This window comes from Pteropus alecto, unplaced genomic scaffold, assembly GCF_000325575.1.
Source record: "Pteropus alecto unplaced genomic scaffold, ASM32557v1 scaffold106, whole genome shotgun sequence".
Taxonomy (NCBI): domain Eukaryota; kingdom Metazoa; phylum Chordata; class Mammalia; order Chiroptera; family Pteropodidae; genus Pteropus; species Pteropus alecto.
In genome coordinates this window covers 1,079,323-1,100,768 of record NW_006442103.1, presented here as the reverse complement: position 1 = coordinate 1,100,768, position 21,446 = coordinate 1,079,323, and the positions used below count along the sequence as shown (strand labels likewise).

The 21,446-nt window shown below is 41.2% G+C and overlaps 1 protein-coding gene and 1 pseudogene across 2 annotated transcripts; one reads left to right on the top strand and one right to left on the bottom strand.

The window, feature by feature from the left end:
- Nucleotides 1-491: 491 nt before the first annotated feature.
- CUNH6orf62 (chromosome unknown C6orf62 homolog) lies at nt 492-10,582 on the bottom strand. Of its 2 annotated transcripts, none has more exons than XM_025038510.1 (5): nt 9,606-10,582; nt 6,444-6,620; nt 5,477-5,599; nt 4,739-4,873; nt 492-1,834 (listed from the first exon to the last, which is right to left on the bottom strand). In XM_025038510.1, exons 1-5 carry the CDS (start codon nt 9,645-9,647, stop codon nt 1,709-1,711), a joined length of 603 nt encoding a protein of 200 aa, XP_024894278.1. In that variant the 5' UTR covers nt 9,648-10,582; the 3' UTR covers nt 492-1,708. The 2 variants fall into 2 exon arrangements, with proteins under 2 accessions (XP_024894278.1, XP_006919593.1); XM_006919531.3 differs by lacking the exon at nt 9,606-10,582 and adding an exon at nt 8,298-9,584.
- Nucleotides 3,025-3,139, top strand: LOC112469132 (annotated as a pseudogene).
- Nucleotides 10,583-21,446: the final 10,864 nt, after the last annotated feature.

The window sequence follows — 21,446 nt, the reverse complement described above, 5'->3', positions numbered from 1 at the left end:
AGACTAAATATGGATAAAGGATATACAAAAAGCTTTCTGTATTACTCCTTTCAAAATTTAGGTTATTCTAAAAAAACTCAAAACCAATGGCTACTGAAATGCCCAACTTGTTGAATAGTAAGTGTAATTCAATATGATAAAACAGTCAAGAGCCAGACAGCTGGTTATATATAAATCCTCCCCTACTCAACAATGTGTTAGGCAAGCATCTATTTTTCCAAGGGGTTTTATAGATACATTAAGAGCTTAGAAGAGTTCCTAGCCATGATAAACATTCAAAGTGTTTCAAATAGACTTTAAATTGATCAGAAAACGTGATGTGAAAGCATTTTAGAATTAAGAATTTTTTTTTCCCCCACAAAGCAAGGCAAAAGGCCAGGCTGGTTCCGTGATTCCTTTTCTCGTTGAAATTACAAACCCAATTGCTGGTTTCTCCTTCTGAAGGTCATCAGTAACACTTACCCAGTGACTTAGGGAAAAAAAGTTACCACTTCAAGTTTTGTGTATTCACCTGAATAGTCAGGGAACTTACACCTATTTTATTTAGGTTTTCATTTTTTCAAATTCCAACCAGAAGCTAAATACAATTGGAAACCAGTAAGCACTAAGTTTTACTCCAAAGGAGTAGGATCATTCAGATTTACTCCAATAAAAGTATGCAACCCTTAAGCAAAGCTTTTCTTCATTTAAAAGAAAAAAACTATACAGTAGCCTTTCCTTATGTTCATTGCACAAAATGAGTTCTGCTTTTAGAACTTTGACTTGCAAAGGCTGTTTTTACAATTTAAGATTCCAACTTTAATAATTTTTTTTTTACAAGTTTTCTTTAGGATGGTGTAGATACCAGTATTTCTGCACACTTCACTGGATTTTTTTAAAAATAAAAATCTCTTTAAAACCAGGAAACAAAACAAAAATCAAAAAGGAAAGTCCTCTACCTATCATGGTTTCTGCAGCTATGAATGTATTTCTCAGTTTTATAGCTGCTTTAGCTACTTCAGACTCCAGATCTGCTTTCATGTGTCTAACTGTATCCACACTCAGCAGAATACTCTTCTATAACAGCAACTTGGGGAAAGAGATCTGGAAATAAAATACATTTAGGAGTACCAGGAAACAAACATGGCCCAGTAAAATATGAGGCAAGAATGCCTACAATGAGATGCTTTTTGCATTTAAGATTTCTTTCCCGTGGTTTTATTTTTTAAACCACTTCTGGTCATTAGAATGAATCTGACAGTACTCTGAACAACAGTGATTATAGCAAAGCTATTAAGTTTTTTTTAAAATGTTATTTATACCTGTTACATTCACGTCTCACCCTCTAAATACTGATGACAGATATCAAAGAGGCAAAAACCAGCACGAATGGAAAGACCATCAAAAATGAGTTATCACCTTGTGCTTTCAGATACATCTAAGCATTTCAGTGTACATAGTCCTTTCACATTTTTGTAAAATGCTGATGCAGTGCAGCAAAAATGCAAAGCATCTTCTTTCACACAGTCCGTGCAGAAGACATCTAATTTTTTTAAAGTTCTGAGATACAAATGATTAAAAAAAAATCCAGGATGAACAAGTTTCAAAATGCATAGTGTTCTGTACATGAGTCCATTTTCTTTAAACTCTGAAAGAATTAAGTGGTAAGAAAACAAGAAAAAAAAAATGCTGCTGCACTCTGATCGTCTCCATTTTGCTGGTCAGTACCCTATTCTGGCATATAAGGATGGAGGTGATCCTCTATGGTGCCAACTGCCCAGTGGGTAAGCTGTTCCTGTGGCAGGTAGAGGCAGATGCTGCATAACTTGAAGATTGTAGCTTTGTTTTTTGGAGTCTGGAAGGAGGAAAGTTTTAATATTCTTAATAAATAAGACAAGTAATCAATTGTCACATGAAGTCAATCTCTTACAATTTATTAAGCACCTAATGGACACAGCAACAAGGCACACAGAATTAAGGCATAAATGATGGTCCGTACTCACAGGGACCTTAGGAAGATAGAAATGTGCCATACAGAATAACAAGGAAAACAGTAAGCATGACTATAAATAAACCTTTAAAGAATTTATGCAGAATAAAAGGTAGGAAGGTCAACCTTAGACTGCTGAAAGAAATTAGGGTTAAAGGCATTTCATGGAGACAGATTTGAATAGAAGTTTGAAGTTATGTTTGTTTATAAAAAGACAATAGATATAAGGAGAGTAGAAGCTAGGAAGATCAGAAGTAAAGATTTAAGCACATCCTTAAGTAAAAGACTAGAAGAAAGCCAAACTATTACCAGATAAATCAAACTCTTTTAAGTATTTTTAAAAACTTGTTACTATTTTAACATCTAACTTAAGGCAAACATTTTCACAAATAACCATTGCCAGTAAATGGAAGATTAATCTGAACCCAGACCTGCCTTCAAAGATCACTTTTACATTCTAGCACCTCTCAAAAAGGCTGAAGACAATCTTTGCCAATGACTGAAGCAGTCTATATATGTAAATGAATTTATATATATGCACGTGTATTTTTTCATTTTCATTGATACACCTTTATGAATATCATTTACTCAACAGAAAGTATGTGCTCACAGAAGTTACTTGGCCAAGATCTATTAGCCAGTAAGTGGCTGCATCTGTATGAGAATCCAGACTCCAGGCATGTGCCTCTATATTACCTGCCAATCCAAAATTATCTTTTGGTCTAGCCCTTATTATGTATCTTACGTTATAATAAACAGCTAAAGAACTCTGCTGGGTGATTTTGCTCCAGGTACTTAGTTTCTTGATTTTCTTAAGTTTATACAAGGTCTATACCTCACAGCATTGTTGTGAGGATTAAAAGAGCTCACACATGTAAAGCTTAGTAGAGTCTGGTACATGATATACTGTATGTGTTGGCTGCTATCATATCAATTCCCTTGCGAACTAGTGAAGATTGATTCTTCTACGTAATGCAAATATGGCCAACATATCTTCAGCTTATGAAGATGAAGAAGAGAACCTGAGTGGAAGGAGACTAAGAATACTGAAGACCATCTATAGCCATGCCACCCTGAATGTGCCCAATCTCGTCTGATCTCGGAAGCTAAGCAGGGGCCTGGTTAGTACTTAGATGGGAGACCACCTTAGAATACCAGGTGCTGTAGGCGTTAAAAAAAAGAAAAAGAACACCGAAGACAAAATTCATCTGTAATTAGAATAACCAACCATCCCTGTCTGCCTAGGACTGAGGGGTTTCTAGGACTTGAGACTGAATCTCAGTGCTAAAAAATCAGAACATTCCAGACAAACTGGGACTGCTGGTCACCTACTTACAACCCACATTTAGCTTATTATCTTAAAAATTTCTTTACATTAAAAGGATTAACGTTGTGTTGCTGCCTAAAGCACAGAAAACATCTGACCTTAATACATAACAGAAATTTACTACTTATTATTAGCAAAGTAACTCCTTCAAGTCACTAGTCATCATTAAATCTTCTATGACTAAAAATCTCTGTTGTGGACTATACCGTCAGTATTCTGCCATACAGTATTTTCTCAGTAACTCAAATGAAAGTATGCTACAAGCAATTAAATAGAAAAATTAAGTCAACTTAAAAATTTCTACCAGGAGAGCTAAGGTAAAGACCCCAGATTCCAAAAAAAAACCAAACCAAAAACACCATTTGTTACATAGTTTTCCTATTAGTTTTATCAAATGCCTCCAGTGAAATTATCTTTCTTCTGTAACTGCTAAGTTACATAATTAACTTTACAAGATGAAAAGTCATGTCCACCAGCCCCTTGAAGGGAGCAGTATGATTCACCTTCGTATTTTTTAGTGCCTCGCACAGATTCTCTTAAATAAAAATAAACATATGTTCTATGATGCAATGAACATGTTTTGTTTTGTTTTTTTAAGTCTTGACTTAAATCACCTTAGTGAGGTCTTTTCTGGTTATATCATCTAAGAATTCACACCTGAGAGTTTACATATTGCCCTTTCTTTTCTCTGAGCGCTTATCACTATCTCACTATATATTTTATTTACTTACTGCTGGGTCTCCCACAGTAAGGGCAGGAATTTTTGTCTGTCTTGTTGAATGCTATACAGTAGGCTATGCAATAATTTGTTGAATGAATTTAAATACTATTTTTAAAGGTTAATAACAAAACATCTATTCTAAATTATAAGTAATGATATTCAGTCAGGTCTAGGTTGAAGAGAACAATGTTTTACAGAATGAAAGTTAATTTGGAACACCTAGATAGTTGCTTAAATTGGAAGTACTTATTTAAAACGGATATAGATCTCTTAAATATGGATGTGTCTCATCCCTTTAGATTTTTATTTACTTTTAAATAGGCCAGTGCTTCTCAAAATATGATGTTATTACAAGTCGCCCAAGGATTTTGTTCCAAATGCAGATTCTGATGAAGCAGGACTGGAGTAGGACCTGACGTTCTACATATGTAAGTTCTCCTCAGGTGATGCTGACCCGGTGACTACAGTTTAGGTAGAAAAGCTGTAGGGCAGCATTTCTCAAACTCTACTGTACACTGGACTCATGACTTTTAAAAGCTCTCCAGTCAGTTCTAATATGCAACAAAAGTTGGGAACTACTGTTCTGGGGTGAGGCCCAGGATTTTTTTTTTTTTTTTTTTAAATAACTTCAAAAACCATGCAACTTTGAAGGGGCAAAACAGAATAAGCTTTTAAAATGAGCCCTTACATGGACCCCTCCCTCCTCCCAAAAAATGCTTACCTGCAAGTGCTGTCTATCAATGAAGAGAAACACTGACTGGTTAGGATTGTTGACAACAATTCCAGTCTTATCCTTGCGGCTCAGTACATGCAGAAACTGTTTTTCATAGTCACCATGATGAAACTCAAATTTAGCCTAATTAAGAAACACATACATTTATATGTAACTACAAATGTGTTATACTACATGAAACATCTACTGCACACATATGGGGCAAACAGTTATGCTGTCCAATATGGTAGCCAATAGTGGCTACTTAAATTTAATTAACATGCAATTTAAATTTCAGTTTTTCAGTAATACTAGCCACATTTCAAATGCTCAATAATCACATGTAGCTAGTGGCCACTATTCTAAATAGTCTCTTAAGACAGAACGTTTTCTTCATCATAGAAAGTTCTATCGCCAGGATAGTTAAGTATACTATTTGAGGAGTGTGTGTGATGCCGGGGAAGTGATCTTCTGAAGTTCACCCATGCGCCCCACACCCATAAGACAAATGTCTACCTTAAAAGATTTCCTCTGGCCACAACTTCAAAGAAACAATGGGTAGCTGAGAACCACCTCATTCTCAAGAGATTCTATAATCCAAATGGTTTCTCGTCTTGCATTACAATATTTAAAATGATGGAACTCATAAAACTTATCAGAAAATATTCCCCCAAGAATTTAAATTAGACCCTACTCCAGGAGTTTTCACTTACTTGTGCTCACCACACTTATTTTAGAACAAAATACCTGAACAGGCCTAAAAGGCTCATCAGATTCCTTCCACCTAGAAAACAGGAGACAGACAATTTTTTCAATATCATTCCGAGGCCAAAGAATGAAATCCATCTCCTGAGTACAGCCAATTACATCCTATAAAATGACAAAAGAGAAAAAGTTACTTTCAAAGAAACAAAGCTGTTAACAAGGTTTAATTATAGAAACATTTCACAACTGCAAAAGGTCCACTATACATCGTTTCTTGTGATATATAATAGCAACAGGACTATACATAATCTGAAGAGCTCATAACCTAATTCATTCCAATTTTTATCTTGTAGAGCCCAGTCACTCAACAAGGTTCCTCATATAAAGACCTAAATTCATCAGTGCATGGTGAAAACTCCAACTAAAGCTGATTTTGTATAAGTCCCTGTACCTTTATTTCCACTTTTCAAAATCTGAACTATTTAATCAAAGGTATCTTGGAACTTCTAATATGAATCATTACCTTCTTATTACAATTAAAATACAATTTTTGTTATATGCTGATGTTCCTGTTATCATGGTCCAGCATATTAAAGGCCAATAAACCTCTGCCAAACCAGTACATGGTTATCTCCTATCTTCCCCTGCCCAACCACTAATGCTGGGGATTGCTTGTTCAAGTATGCCAGATTAATTTCCAATGAGCTGCAGAAGTTTAGAAGGTTGGCAGCAATAGTATCTTTTACTTTATTAATTTGGGGCATGATGTTAGCTGTCCTCCCAAAAAAGGAAAACCCAATGAACAGTAGTATAAAATTATTTTCACATAAATAATGTATATCACTATCAACATAATACCAGAAAAGTTATCTATATATTTTATTTGAAGTCAGTTTTTAAAGAGATTCATGACCACGGTAACTACCCATTCTTGGGCAAGGTGGGGTGAAGGGGGAAAGCAAGCTTAATTCACAACGTACGAGAACCAAGACTTCAAAACAGAACTTACCCTTCTCATTGACTGGTATCGAGGAGCATGGAGTTGTACCACATCCTTCTGTAAAAGTTCGATAGAACTTTCTAAGGAATAGCTGGAATCTCGCACACCTTTCAAGATATTTTCTTCATAATTATTTGTCATGACTGGTATAACCTCAGACACTTCAAAAAGTGCCGATTTTTTCTTCTAAAAGAAAAAAAATGGTGTATTAATCCACTGGTAGCACGCTGTCTTTTATCACCCGGTTCATATTACAACATCATGTACCTTTATTCTAACTCAGCAAAATTCGTAACTGAAGTAATTTTGGTACTGAAAACACAGATTTTCAAATAGGCAAATCCTTCCCCCACCCCATACTCCCCAACCCTAACCACATACAAACAGGCTATTATCAGAATGTTTAATTGGATGGTTTTCTAGCGTTATGGTATCCATAACAAGTATTTATTTTAGACAAGACTTCTTAAATACTGTGAGAAACAAACAAGAGGCCCTAAGAGTTAAAAAAAAAAAAAAAAATCAGTGACTTACTCTTGATGTATTTAACTGGTTCTATGTAGAGCTAAATTAAAATCTCACCTGCTTAAAAACAAAGCTATTCAAATTAACTGTTTTACTCCTTGAAGGTCAACTTCCATTACTCCTTCTGGATATTATATAACTACAAGTGTCAATATTTGCAAGGAGAAAAAAAATGTCTACCAGAGTTGCAAATTTAGTCCAGACCAAGTGCTCACCATCAATTCTGGTTATAAAATTCATGAACTACTAAGGACATGTGCCTGGATACTGTCCATTCAGGTTTCACAGTTTGAGGTGCCTTCTAAATACAAAGATCTAGTCTCGCCACATATCTTAGGTTTATTTCTGGTAAACATGCATTTTAATACCTTCAACTAATTTCTGATCTTATCAATTCTGCAGCCAAGTTATTAACAAAAAAAGAAGAGAACAAGAAGTTAATCCTTGGGACTACCCAATCTTGAGACAATCACATCAAAACAAACCACTTCTGAAACTACTTTACAAAGCTATTACTCTAGCAGTTAAGAGCATTGATACTAATAAACTTTCAGTTAAGAGATAAAAACCTGGGAAACTTCCAAATAGATATTTGATTTGAAATTAAGTCAAAATTTAAGCATAAAAACCCAAGCAGTATTTCCTTATATTCATAACCTAATCTCATATCGAATGGAAATTATTTAAGAAACCACTCATTATTTTAAGTTAAAAAAATACTGCTTTTATCATGTTCTCCTTGACAACTCATTATTTGCTATTTAACTGTAAAATTCTGATTAAGACTAAAAAAAATTTAACTTCCTCTCATTTTGAATTTTAATAAATTTTACTTCTAAACACAAATTAACCATCTGAGTTATTTAACTGCTCCTAAAAATTGAGGTGTATTCTATTTCATTAAATGTACTATGAAAAAAGGGACCTATATCCCGAACTTTAACGGACTGCTTTTAACACAAACATTTTGATTCCAATTTACCATTTTCAATGATCCTATTTATACATTAGACAGCCTTTAAATTCAGTTATAAAGTTCTCCATGCAACTCCACATAAATGAAATTTACGGTAAAAGACAAATGAAAGTTTTATTGTTGCCCACACCACATTAAAACTGGACCCTACTAAGCTTTAGAATTAAATAATTCCAAGCCAGTGAATACTCAAGCCTCCCATTCAGTTATACTGCAACTACTGGATTCAGAGAATTCCCCATAAAGTTGAAAGTCAAAGCATACAATTTAGACTTCCCAACCATGCTTTAACCTAATATTCAGTTATTTTAACAACTTATAAAAACCACTTGTGCTAATTCACATTAAGAACTTTAAATTACCTTCTCCTTGAACACAAAGGCAATATACATCTTGAAGTCAAACTGGTCAGCTAGAGATTCTTTTTTCTTTCTAAGCTGAGCACGTAGTCTGTTCAGAGCTTGTTTCTTCCGGGAGTTTGGGTCCCCCATTTTGAAAGACAGGTGGTACTAAAGCCTTTGGAAATTGTCACTAAACTATGGGTACTTTTTCTTAAGACTCAAGTACAACAGAAACAAGTCATTTTTTTCCCTGCTAGTATGATTGAATAGTTAAAATCACAACTGTAACCCAAAAATTGCACCTCTGGCAATATTAGCAGACTGTCATGACAGGGTCAAGAAACAAAAGCCACTGTCCAGTCATGTTTGGACAATAAAGTTTGGGATGGGATGGGAAAAAGGAGAGGAAGAGGAAAAAATACTTGAACTAACTTTTTGGAAAACACATTAGGCTAATTGCCAAAAATGAAGGCTTTGGGTAAGAAATGAAAAGTCTATTACCAGGATTTAGGTGTGCAATAAAACACAGGTGACACCAGTCCAATCCTTAAAATCCATCCGGATTCCCCCTCCTTTTTTTTTTTAGAAAAGGGATTATGAAAAGGAACAGGGAGGGGGAAGTGTGATCCCTGAAGAGAGAGAGAAAAAAAAACACCAAAAAAACCTCCCAAAAACACCAAAACAGGGAAGGTGAATGAAACTGAAATACTCAATTGGATTTTACCCAGCCAGATCCATGGCTGTAGTACCTAATTCTTATTTCAGGTTTCACTATTGCTATGTATCGTCAGGGCTTGTTATTGATTACACTTGGTCGTGAACAAACAGAAAAGTGCAAAATCAGTAGAGAAGGAAGGGGAGAGGTTCAGGGTTTCCCTGCCATCAACTACAGTGTATACCGGGTGTGGGCAGCTGTTGCCCAAAGGAGCCATGAGAAAAAACAGCGGAGTCACTACCAACTTCCCCATCACCCACATTTTCAACCTCAGGTGGCTGCTAATGTTGCTGCCAAGGAGAATCATGATGGCAGAGGGAAAAGGGAGCATATAATACGATATAATAATTATTCTGGCTCTGTAGTCAGACCTGATTAATGCCCGGGATCCCAACACCCCCTAGCCCTGCAATAAGTTCTACATTCCCCCAGGAGAGCCTCTTATGAATTTGCCCCCGTTCAAGACCGTAGGGAGTGCGACTTATCTTCTGGGCATTGCTGAGGCAAAGGTAGTGGGTTCTTCTCCCAAATCCAGGCAGTGCCCGGGGACCACCTGCCTTCGGACCCCCCCCAGGCCCCACCCCCACCCTTTGCCTTCAGCGGCAGCGACTCACTTGCACCACGGGAGACACAGGATCCCTCAGGTTTTCACTCATTTCATCGTGGAAACAATTCCCGCCCAGGTAGAGTAGGCGGGAGAGGGTAAATGGTAAGGATCAGTGGGAGGGGGGAGGGAGGGAACCACAGTAGTATTAATGTTGCTTTTTAAAATATGTCCACCCCACCCCACCCCCCCAAAAAAGTAGAAATGGAGTTCCCGGATTCCTACTAGCTCTCTCACGTTTAACAGACCATGTTTCCCGAATTTGGATGGTTTAGGGTGGGGTCGTTAGCGAGCTGCCCGAGGAGCGGGTGTGTGGCGGGGAGTCACCTCCCTGTCCCTGGAGGCCAGGATCGCGGACCAACTCGGGCAGGGCGGGCCCTCTAGCCGCAGCCTGCAGGCGGAGCGGTGGCGGCAGCGGAAGAGGCGGCGGCGGGAACGCTGCTCGCGGTTCGGGAAGGAGCCATGTCAAGAGAACACCACCAGCCAACTGAGCCCCCCCATCCCCACTGCGGTGCGCACTGGGACCGGGCCGCCCGCGCTGCTGCCGCCACGCAGTCCCCGCCTGGGACCCATAGTCTGGCTCGGCGCCCCGGGGCGGAGGGAGGACGGCGGCGGCGAAGAGAAAAAGAAGGAAAACGATAAGGGGGAGGTTGGTCCCGGCGCCGGGGAAGGGGAGGGAAGCCCTGCGCTAAGGGGTCTGTCAGCCAAGTCAACCCAGAAATAAAGTTATTTTAGTTCAAGCATCTGCTCTCGAGTCCTCCTTTCCCACGTCGCTCCGGCTCTCCGGAAAGCGGGCTGCGGAGACCTGGACCGGGAAAGCCGAGCGGATGGCGAGCGTCCGCGACGGCACAGCCTCGTTCCCCGCCACCGATGGCTGCGGAAACGGCAACGGCGGCGGCGGCGGCGGCGGCTTCAGCGCCTCCCGGTACGGGTAGAGTCGCGTTTGAGACGAGAAACCAGAACAAACAACTTAAAATGGCAGCGACGCCGCTGCGTCACCCGCCCCTCAGCGGCACCGCCCCGAGCTCTCTGCGCCTGCGCGCCTCCGCAGACCCCACCATCTGCGCAGGAACGGAGGGGAGAAGAGACCGGGAACGGGCAGAGCGTCACGGTTATCCAACAGGGAGAAGAGAGGAGTGAGAGGAGAAGTTGCGAACAAGACTTCAAAAGGGAGAGTCTTTAAAGTTAAACTTCTTATATGATATTCCCGCCTCAAAGGGAAGTTTGAGACTAGAGACCCCCCCCATTGTCCAGTATGGAGTGCACATGGGGCGTGGACGGGACAGCGCACACTCCCTCCGCCTTCTCCGTCAGGAAGTCTCAGTTTCCGGAGTTGGCTCCTCCCCTTGCTCGTCATAAAGTCACTCCCTATGCCCTCCTCGAGAAAGCACCCGGATGGAACAGCTTTTCCTGGGGTGTGGTCTCCGTGGCCGGCTGAGTTCCGGACGGGGCTGAGCTGACGGAAGCAGAGGGGGCGGAGCATAGGGAAGGTCGGGGCGGGGCGAAGGAGGAAAGAGAAGTGTGTCCCGAGATTGGGGAAAGATTCTCATTTCACTTCCTAAAACGGTTCTATTCTTAACCCACTAATGGGTAGATCTTCTGGGGGTCTTTCCTGTGGCGTCTTACAGCGACAACTTGAGAATTCATTTCTAGTACCTAGAATTTAAACAGCTTGCAGCAGGAAGTGTCTCCTGAAGGTCCCACATTTCTTTGTCCCGGGCTCACCATGTGCGCAGGCAAGCAGGCCAGGCAATCCTCAAGCTCTGAACTAGGTCAAAGACGTCTTTGGAGCCTTGCTACTGAGACAGCGTGAAAACAGCCCAACCTGTCCCTTGGATTACCCACTGCTCTTAGAACACAATTTCTGTTAAGATCTCCCAATGTGCTGGCTGGAAAATTACTGCTTGGCTATCGCCCATGGGAACATAACATTCTAACAATAAGCTTTCTGCTTCTGTACCCCAGCTTGCACAACCGACCTATGGGTTGACAGGTAGTGAATAAGAGAAAAATAGACCTTTGTGTTTAAGACAGAATGAGGAATGGGATTTAGGGCTTAAAAACCCTGTACCTCTACATTTTGGGATCTGCGTACCCCTGGCAGACCCAACTGGCTGATAAGAGCATGTTTCCTATAACTCACTGATTTCTGGTGGTCCGTGTGTCTTTCGGGGGCTGGCAGCCACAACACCAAGACCTCAGAGGGGACTGGCAAGAGGGAACTGTGGGATATTTGCCACTGAGTCACTCGCCCTTGGCACCAACTTGTGTTTAGTCCCTTTTTTCAGAGCTATAATGTGCTGATGAAAATGTTATGTAAGAAGGTAATTGGCAAGAGTCGATTTAATGTATACGGGACAAAAGCAAAGGCGATATGTTCCTTATGAGCTACTCTGTGGTGAAATTTTAAAAGTCTGTTGGGTCCCCAAATCACTGTTCTCGGTAAAATAAAAATAAATTACCTGTAATAACATTTTTTTCACCCTTGAGCCAAAAGAATAATTGGGACACACCCTTCAATATAAATTGTTGTCCAGAACTTAAAGATGAAAATCCTGAGGTTTCTAAATTATTGCTAACCTTGAAAGACAAAGCTGGCATTTTGCTAGTGCTTCCCTGATTTTTCACAATTGCATAATGATTGTGTGGAAAAAAAAAAAGAAGCAGCCCTGGGTCATGTCTTCTTAATTTGGTCCTGAATTTGATCCATGATCATGGTCAGGGAAGTTTTTTTTACACTATCCCTTTTATCAGAAATACAATTCATTTACCTACTTAACGTATACAATGCAATGGTTTTGAGTATATTATACAGTTGTGCAACCATCACCACAATTTTATAACATTTTCATTACCCAAAACAAGAAACCCTGTACCCTTTAGCAGTCACTCCTATTTTCACTCTTCCCCAGCCTTAGCTACCCATTAATCTATGTTTCTGTCTCTGTAGATTTGCCTTTTCTAGACATTTCATATAAACAGAATCATACAATATGTGGTCTTGTGTTTGGCTTTTTAGCAGTGTTTTCAAGTTCATCCATGTTGTAGTGTGTGTCAGTACTTCATGCCTTTTTATTGCTGAATAATATCTCGTTGTATGGATGTTCCATATTTTATTCATTCATCAGTTTATGGACATTTAAGTAGTTTCTTCTTTTTGGCTATTATGAGTATGAACATTTGTGTAAAAGTTTTTCTGTAGACATGTTTTCGATTCTCTTGTGTGAGAATTGAATTAAACCTAGCAAAATTACTGGGGCAAATGTTAACTGTCTTTAACCATTTGAAGAATACTACCAAACTTTTCCAAAGTGGTTACACCATTTTACATTCCCATCAGGACTGTATGAGGGTTCCAGTTTCTTCACACCCTAGTTATTATGTCTCTTTGATTACAGTATAGCCATCCTAGTGGGTGTGAAGTGGTATCTCATGGTGATTTTGATTTGCCTTTCTCTATTGACTAATAGTGTCGAGCATCTTTTCATGTAGTTTTTGGGGGCCATTCTTCTATCTGCTGTGGAGAAATATCTACTCAGGGCTTTTGCCCATATTTTAGTTGGGGTATTTGTCTTTTTATTGTTGAGAAGTTCTTTATTCTGGATACAAGTTTGTTAACAACATGATTTACAAATATTTTCTCCCATTCTATGAGTTGTCTTTTCACGTTTTTTGTGGTGTTCTTTATATCACAAAAGTTTTTGATTTTGATGAAGTCCATTTTATATGATTTTGATGAAGTCCATTTTCTTTTGCTGCTTTTGATTTTGATGTCGTATCTAACAAATTAAAGTAGGGAGGAGACAAGAGAACTAAAATGTTAAATCAAGCTATATTCAGAGACTGCAACATGCTGATCAGCCTTGCAGCCAGACCAGGAGGAAACCTGCCAAACCTGCAAAACCATGAAGGGCAAACAGAAAAACAGAGTCATTGAGTAGCACCCTATACAAAATAAAATTCTTCATTCCCAATGGCTAAAACCATGGAGGACCTATAGATCAAAGGCTGGGAATTACCAGCAGGCCTTTTACCCTCTATATTCTTACCTTTTCATGCTATATACTATATCCTCCCTCACTGAAAATCCATATCAAAGGAAAATGGGTAAACAAAGTCTTTAAACTATTATTCATAGGAACTAAAGAATGATATATAAACTGAATTCCCTGAATACTTGGGGTCCCTCTCAGTGTGTTTACTCTGTCTCTCTCACTGTCCTCATCTCTCTATTGTCTCTGTTCCTCTGAGTCTCAGGCTCTCTCTCTCTGCCTGAGAGGAGACCATGCTCTGGCTATGGAGTGTTACTCCTTCTCTAACAAACTTTCCTTTGGACTAACTCTGGCGTGTGTTTGAATTCTTTCTTATGCTCAGCCAAGAACCCTCTTCTCTCTCAATGCAGGACTTGAGTTACCCCCACACCCAACTCAGGGGAATTTGCCCTGTCCTGCATCAAAACCATTGAAAAAAAACCCTACCATATTATAATATTCATGGAAAAACAGGATGGAGCCTGATGTTGAGATTTAAAAAAATGAAGTTTTCAGTTTCAGCTACTCTGAAACAGAATTGGAGATACCTGGTCACAAGCTGAATAAATCCTATGACACTGTGTGCTGTTGATCGGTGTGAGGTCTTAGTGAGATGAGCCAAGAAATAGTAGCAATGTGCCCTAGAGGAAAAAACAAACAAAAAAACACTTCTAGCTCAATTTTCTCTGCAACTTGGGAGGGCTGTAAAATGGGAAGGATAATCAAAGGAAATAAATTTTTATGAAGCCATGACCATAACGTTCCTCAATAAAATTCAGATAAGTAAGCTAGAACTCACTTGACATTCAGGTTTGTTAACTATGGGAAAAGTCCATTTAATTATGTTAAAAAAAATAGCTTCTATGGGGTTAAGACTACTTCAAACACCATGAGATTAGATGAGTTATGATGGTAGCACCTTGACTAAAAATACCTGCTTAATTTCCCCTTTGGGAAATTGCACTATTAGATACACTGTATGACATTTTCATGGTTGAAATGCAGATACCAACACAGAAACTTACATTTTTAATAAAATAGCACCTATAAAGATTCTATACAAAACTCCTACCTTAAGAAACAGAATCCAGAGGGCTCCAAGGTTAACTGACCTCGTGCAGAAGAGTAGGCAAACCGACTCTTCTCCATTCATTCAAAGTTAAGAAATGGTTACTCAAGCATATGCTTATGATGCAGGACAAAGCAACTTTCCCCAAGTCGAGGGGAGATCAAGTCCTGCACCTGAGTGAAGAAGAAAGTCCTTTGGCAGGGAGTGAAGAAATAATTCAACACATGTGCCACAGTTAGAGTCAAAAGGAAAGTTTATTAGAAAAGGAGTAAGACTCCACAGACAGAGCATGGTCTCTCAGAGGCAGAGAGTGAGAGAAAACAAGAATAGCTTCGAAAGATAGTGAGTAGGGGCCCAGTGTTCAGAGAATTCAGTTTATATAACACTCTTTAGTTCCTGTGAGTTATTGTTTAAAAGACTTTGTTAACCCATTTCCTTTGATATGGACATACGGTGAGGAAGAAGAAGGGTATGTAGTGTGTGAAAAGGTAAGAATATGTAGCATGAAAGGCCTACTGGCATTTCCCAGCCTTTAATCCATAGGTTTCCCCATGGTTTTAGCCATGGGGAATGACTCTTGGTTCCTGTTTCTCCCTCACAGATATGGAGAGTAGGTTGTTAGCTATCCCAGTAGACACCTTCCTTTGTTCTGAAGGTGTCCTCCTGGCCTGGCTGCAGGGCTGATTAGCACATTGCAGTCTTTGAATGTGGCTTGATTAACATTTTAATTCTCTTGCTTCCTCCCTACATTACTACAATTGGAGGCAGGGAAATGGAAAGTGAGAGTCAGATTGAGATGAGAAATACATTTAAATTGCAGTGCTATTGAAATATCCAAGAGTAAATAAATAATAAGCAGTAAGGGACAAAGGGAATGGCTGTAGGGAAGACGTGACCTTGAAGTGAAAGAATAAAGAGAGCATGGGAAGCCAAGGAGGAGGAAAGGGAATATCCAGTACAAGGATGGTAAAAGAAATAGAGGGCAATAAAAAGAAAAGCAACTGCTGGCAAATAGAATAGAAGCCAAGGATAAAAGCCTTGGGGATAGGAGAAATCTTTTTTTTCTTTTTTTTAATGCAAATAGTTCTGAGAATGAGAATCCACAGAAAAGAATATTGAATTTAGCTAAAAAGAGACCACTGTTGACCTTTAAGGTAACTTGTTTCAGTTTAGCTGTGGGGAAGGAAATGAGATTGTCAAATATGCCAAATGAGAGTATGGTCACAGAGATAGTGGAATATGTCTCACATTCAAGAGGTTAGGTAGCCCCAGAAGAAACTGTAAGTGATGTGAGGAGTGACTATCCAGAGATCTGTTGCATAACAGGGAAGGAACAACGAAGTGGGAAAAAGAGAGAGGTCTGTGCAGAAGTAAAGTCCTTCGGGGCTGAATCGGATGGGGGGTGAGGGGGAATTTGGGGGAGTTCTGTGGATGAATTTAGCTTTAGAAAGGAGGATGAGATTCTTAGGAGCTAGGAGCGAAGAAGGCTGTGAAGATACATGGAAGCAGGAATTAGAATAACTGTAGGAGCTTGACACTTATTAGGAAGTCAGTGAATGTGAGGGTAAGCGGGTGGAGAGGAAGCTTGGGGAAAGAAAGAAAGTCTACTAGAGAGATTATGAATTTAATAGAAGTTGATAAGAAGTCAGTGAAAGATACCAAACAATAGTAATACCCAATGACTAATAGAAGTGTAAGCTTTTATAAGAATAGAGAATTAAAGTCTGTCTGAAGCAGTTTACATGATCCATGTATGTGACCTCAAGAAGCTCCCTCCCGAATCGTTTTCTGTTATCAGACTGCCATTCCCAGTGTTCTGGAATTCTATGCCATGAGCCATTTATATAATCTAAAGCCAGGAAGATTCTCTGCTGGGAAGATTTTTAGTACAAAATCAACTATTCTCTGCCCCAAGTGAAATATCTAAATTCTCCACAAAGGCAAATGGTTAAACCTTTGGAGAGGAACATTTTGTAAAACAAGATTAACCATGATCTCTTTGTATTATAGGCCTGAAGAAAGAAATGAAAGATGAAAGTAAGGATATGCGTCACTCTGCAACTTGCTAGCTGACATTTATTCAGCAGCTCAACAATGTCTTCAGATCCCGGGCTCTTTCACTCTGTCAGTCCTTATTCCTGTTGACTCGTGAAGTCAAAATGGCTCCCACAGCTCCCAACATCACAGGTATATTCAAGGGCAGAAAACAAGGGTACTTAAGGTAAAAAAAAGGATACTTTATCCACCTGGGGCTACTCTATCAGGGGAAAAAGTGTATTTCCCAGTAGCTTTGCAGTAGATGTTGTTAGCGACAAGCTGATCGAGAAGGGAAGATTTCGGTGGTGAGACGCCCAGTCGAAAGAACACATGAGGGGCCGACATGAGAATGAAACGGCAGGCACCAATGTTACTGCGGGGAGCACGCTTCTGCTCCATTAGGCGACCGTATGGGCTTCACATATATGTCAGAATACAATAGTGGCATTCTGCTGCACACGCATGATACAATAAGCTGGATCATGCTTATATGAGCTGGGCGCAGACGCCCTACTACATTAATGTAACATTCTAAGTTCTGGGGTCCTATTCCTAGCTGTAAGCCTGGATCACAGCCAGACCTGGGATCAGTAAGGCCTGGGGCCCACACTCCACCCCCACAAGGTTAGGGTGCGGGATCTGGCCCGGAGGGTGCTACCTTGGGCCCACAATCCATTTGCCATTCGTGGAGTGGCTTAGCCCCGTGGAGCATCACCCCCAGGGTACTTTTTACCTGCCATCTCTCAGGGGCACTGTGACATGGCAACTTGTCCTTGTGCCCAGGTCAACGATAGCCCCCATCATTTCACTACCTGTTCCATGGTATGGGCCCCTACATACCCCAGCTTTTGGCAGAGCCGAGGGCTAATGTCCGCCAGAACCAGCAGTACACAGGTGAAGTGAAATTGTGCCATCGCATGGGCTGCATCACTGCCTGGGGCCTGTAACGTCTGATGGCCGGGGACATGGTATATGATGGGCCCCTGCTGAAGACCCCACTTTCAGAAGTCTTCCCACAACCCCTGGCCCCATAGGGGCGATGGCCTATCATCCACTCCTGGGCAGCCCACCAGGGCAGCCACAGCGTTAGATCTCGATACACAGCCCAACTGTCGGTGCAGACATGCACTGGGCCAGTTTCATTCATGAGGACCAACCACACAGAGCGAAGCTGTTTCACACCAAAAGCTTTCTGTAGACAGCTGCAGTGCCACGGCAGCCTACGTCGGGGGTTGCCTGTGACATGAGCCATCTGTGTACCAGGCATCCTCATGGATGGGAGCCCGACCCTCTACATAGGGACTAGGTACGTCTCGCATCTCAGCAGGCTCCGCCAGGAGCTCTGCTTGAACTGCACTGGTCCCAATAGGGAGTATGCCCCCCACTTGGTCAGTGTAGGAGTCTGTGCAATTCCTGTATGGGGAATCTTCACCCAAGACCTCAGCCACCCTTCCACGGAGTTCGTGGACTGCACAGTTATGGGATTAGGGCCAGTGGTGGCCTCATTGACAAGAAGGGCTGCATATATGGCAGCAAGTTGTTTCCCTATCAGAGATTATCGCACTTCTGTGCCTTTCCATAACTGGGACCAGAAGCCTATTGTCGCAGACACCCACTGCCTCCCCCAAGCCCCATCCAAACCCTGCATCATCCATCTGCACCGTAAGCAGAAATGAGAGGGCTGGATCTACTACACGTAGAGTTTGGGCTTGTGCTACAGCTCGCTTTGTAGCCTTAAAGGCCTCCTCTGTCTTGGGGGTCCAATCCCATTGGGCACCCTGTCACACTAGATGCTGCAGAGGTTGCATCAAGAAGGCCAAATGGGGAATGAACACTCTCCAGAACCCAGCAGTCCCAAATAGGTTTGTTGCTGCTTCACAGTCTCAGGTCGGGGATATGCCTGTATTTTGTCAATCACTGCTTCCAGCAGTACTTTTGTCTTATTAGACTAGACAACTCCCAAGAATTTGACAGAGAACCCAGGTCCCTTGTTGACTGCCCAACCCCAGTGAGAGCTTCTCGCAGGCTGGTTGCCGCTGCTTCTAGTTCTGTAAGAAATCGGTGGTTAGCATAATATCATCAATGTAATGATAAAAGTACACTGCAGGCGATCGTTTCCACTGAATCTTGAGCCACAAAACCATGGCATAGGGTAGGGCTGTGCAGATAGCCCTGGGTAAGGATGAGGCCCTTCCCAGGTGAAGGCAAACTTTTATTGACTTTCTGGGGCTATGAAAATAGAGAAAAAGACATTTACCAAGTCCACCACATAATGGTGTCATCCAAGTTCATGTGCAACCGGTCCATAATGTCCATGTCATTCGGCTCGGCAACATGCAGGGGCGGCGTCACCTTATTCAGCTACCAATAGTCAACAGTCATGCGCCAGGAGCCATCAGGCTTCTTCACTGGCCACACGGGAGAGTTACACGGGCTATGAGCAGAACGAATAACACTGGCTTCTTCTAGCTCCATTATGGTGCGTCCTATTTTCTCATTCTAAATCTGGGGTCCTATTCCTAGCCGCAAGCCTGGATCACAGCCAGACCTGGGATCAGCCAGGCTTGGGGCCCACAGGTGTCCCCTCACATCTCATTGACCACACCAATAGATCATATGCCTGGCTACTCTCAGATGTAAGGGAGGCTGACAAAAGGACCCAGAACATCAATGTTTGGCTCAGCCAAAGGTGACCCATGCCATAGTCCCCCCACCCCAAGCAAAATCAGAGAACAAAGAAAGCAGGATGATAAAGGTGGGGGAATGGCTGCTGGGTAGGCATTACATTATCTTTACATTTTTAAATATACTTATTCTACTATAGTTGGTTTATCAGTTGTAAATGATCTATTTAAACCCCGGCTATTAAAAATGAGTGAAATGCCACAATTGAAATGACCTCTCTCTTTTTGTCACTTTTCCTCTCCCAACTATTGTTCATTATATACTTTCTGTATAGTCAGATGGGTACTAGGATAAATGTAGGCACTTGGGACTCCTAGAGGCATACAAGAAAAATTTCCTTGCTTGAGAGATTGGGATTAAGTTGGCTTTTCACTTTAATAATGGAACTAGACGTATGGCCTAGTCATGAAGGAAGAACAAGCCTCTGCCCCAGTTATTTCGCTAAGGTATAAAAGTAACAATATCTTGTAATCAGTGGTGCATGGAACTTAATATTAAGGAAAGTCTAGTACTAGAGATTATGTGGCTTTTTCTCAGCATTCATCACAGGAGTTAAATCTGTGAGAAGGTGGAGTTCCCCTTGGGTTCTTGATTTTCTTCTGAATGTCATTAGTAATTTGGGGCCTAAGGCTGTCCAACCCCAAGGAGCAGTGTAAAATGGGGAGATCACCTTTGCTCTAAGTTAGAATGTGGGTGTGGTTTCACCCTGTTGTTCATGTGGCTCCTGCAAACTCTGATCTTCTAGACTCTGCCTGGACCACTCAGCCCTTGTGCCTCCTATTCCTCAGCTGACTTCTTAAAATGGGACCTCCTTTCTGTCAGGGTCTCCAGGACCTGCCTTGTCTCTCCAGCCATATTAGCTATTCTGGTACTTACATCTTACTTACCTGACTGTTAGGTCTGCCAGACCCCTCCCAGTTAGCCACACTTCTAGTCTTGCCCTCACCAGACCAATCCTGTCCTAGTTCCACTTAGTCTCAGAGAGACAGTTAGTTGGAATGCCAAATGAGAATAATGTAGGGAGGAGCTACATTCAGAGACGGCAATATGCTGATCAGCCTTGCAGCCTGGCCTGGAGGACACCTTCAGAACAAAGGAAGATTTCTACTGGGATTGCTAAAGATCCATTTCCCACATCTGTGGAAGAGGAACAGGAAAAACAAGTCTTTAAGTGGCTACCCTACACAAAATAAAATTCCCTCTGGCTAAAACCAGCAGGCCTTTCACGCTGCATATTCTTTTACCTTTAACACTACATACTCTTTCTTTGCCCCTTCCTCACTGTGTGCCCATATTAAAGGAAATGGTTAAAACAAAGTCTTTAAATCGTAACTCACAGGAACTAAAGAATAATATGTAAACTAAATTCCCTGAACACTCAGGGCCCCTCTCACTCTGCTTTTGAGAGGAGACCACTCTGTCCGTGGAGTGTTACTGTTACCAGAGAGTGCCGTCCTCTCCTGGCACGTTGTCCATGTTCTTGATGTCTCGAACAAAGAATTGAGCAAGACACCGAAATACAGGAGAAAAGAAAAGTTTTATTAGAAAGGAAAGTACACTTCCAGAAGTGGAAGCGGGCCTGAGCAAGAGAAACATGGCTCAAAAGGCCTGGTAACCAGCCTTTGGGGTTTTTATCCCTCTTTGCTGTGGGTGGTTACTTTTCTTAGAGGAGTGGGCTTCTTTGATTGACAACTAAGATTGACAGGACTGAGTGATTCATCATTTTGCTTTCTGCACATGTTTGTTCCCAGAATTCAGTCTGTTATGATGATATTAATGAACTTCCTAGCATTTGCATCATATTATAATGATGGTATAATGAGACTCAGGTGAATCGAAGGTCGTTGGGGGGTCTTCATTGCCCAGGTGCTGCAGGTGCGAGTGACCGCCTACTGGTTTCTTTTGTGTGAGTTAAAAAAAATGCCTTCTGGTTTGCTTAATTGTAGGCAGATCCCTTCTAAGATAGGATGACCTCAGTGTCTTTGCAGGCAGACCCGAAACCCCCTAACTAACTTTCCTGCCTAACTAA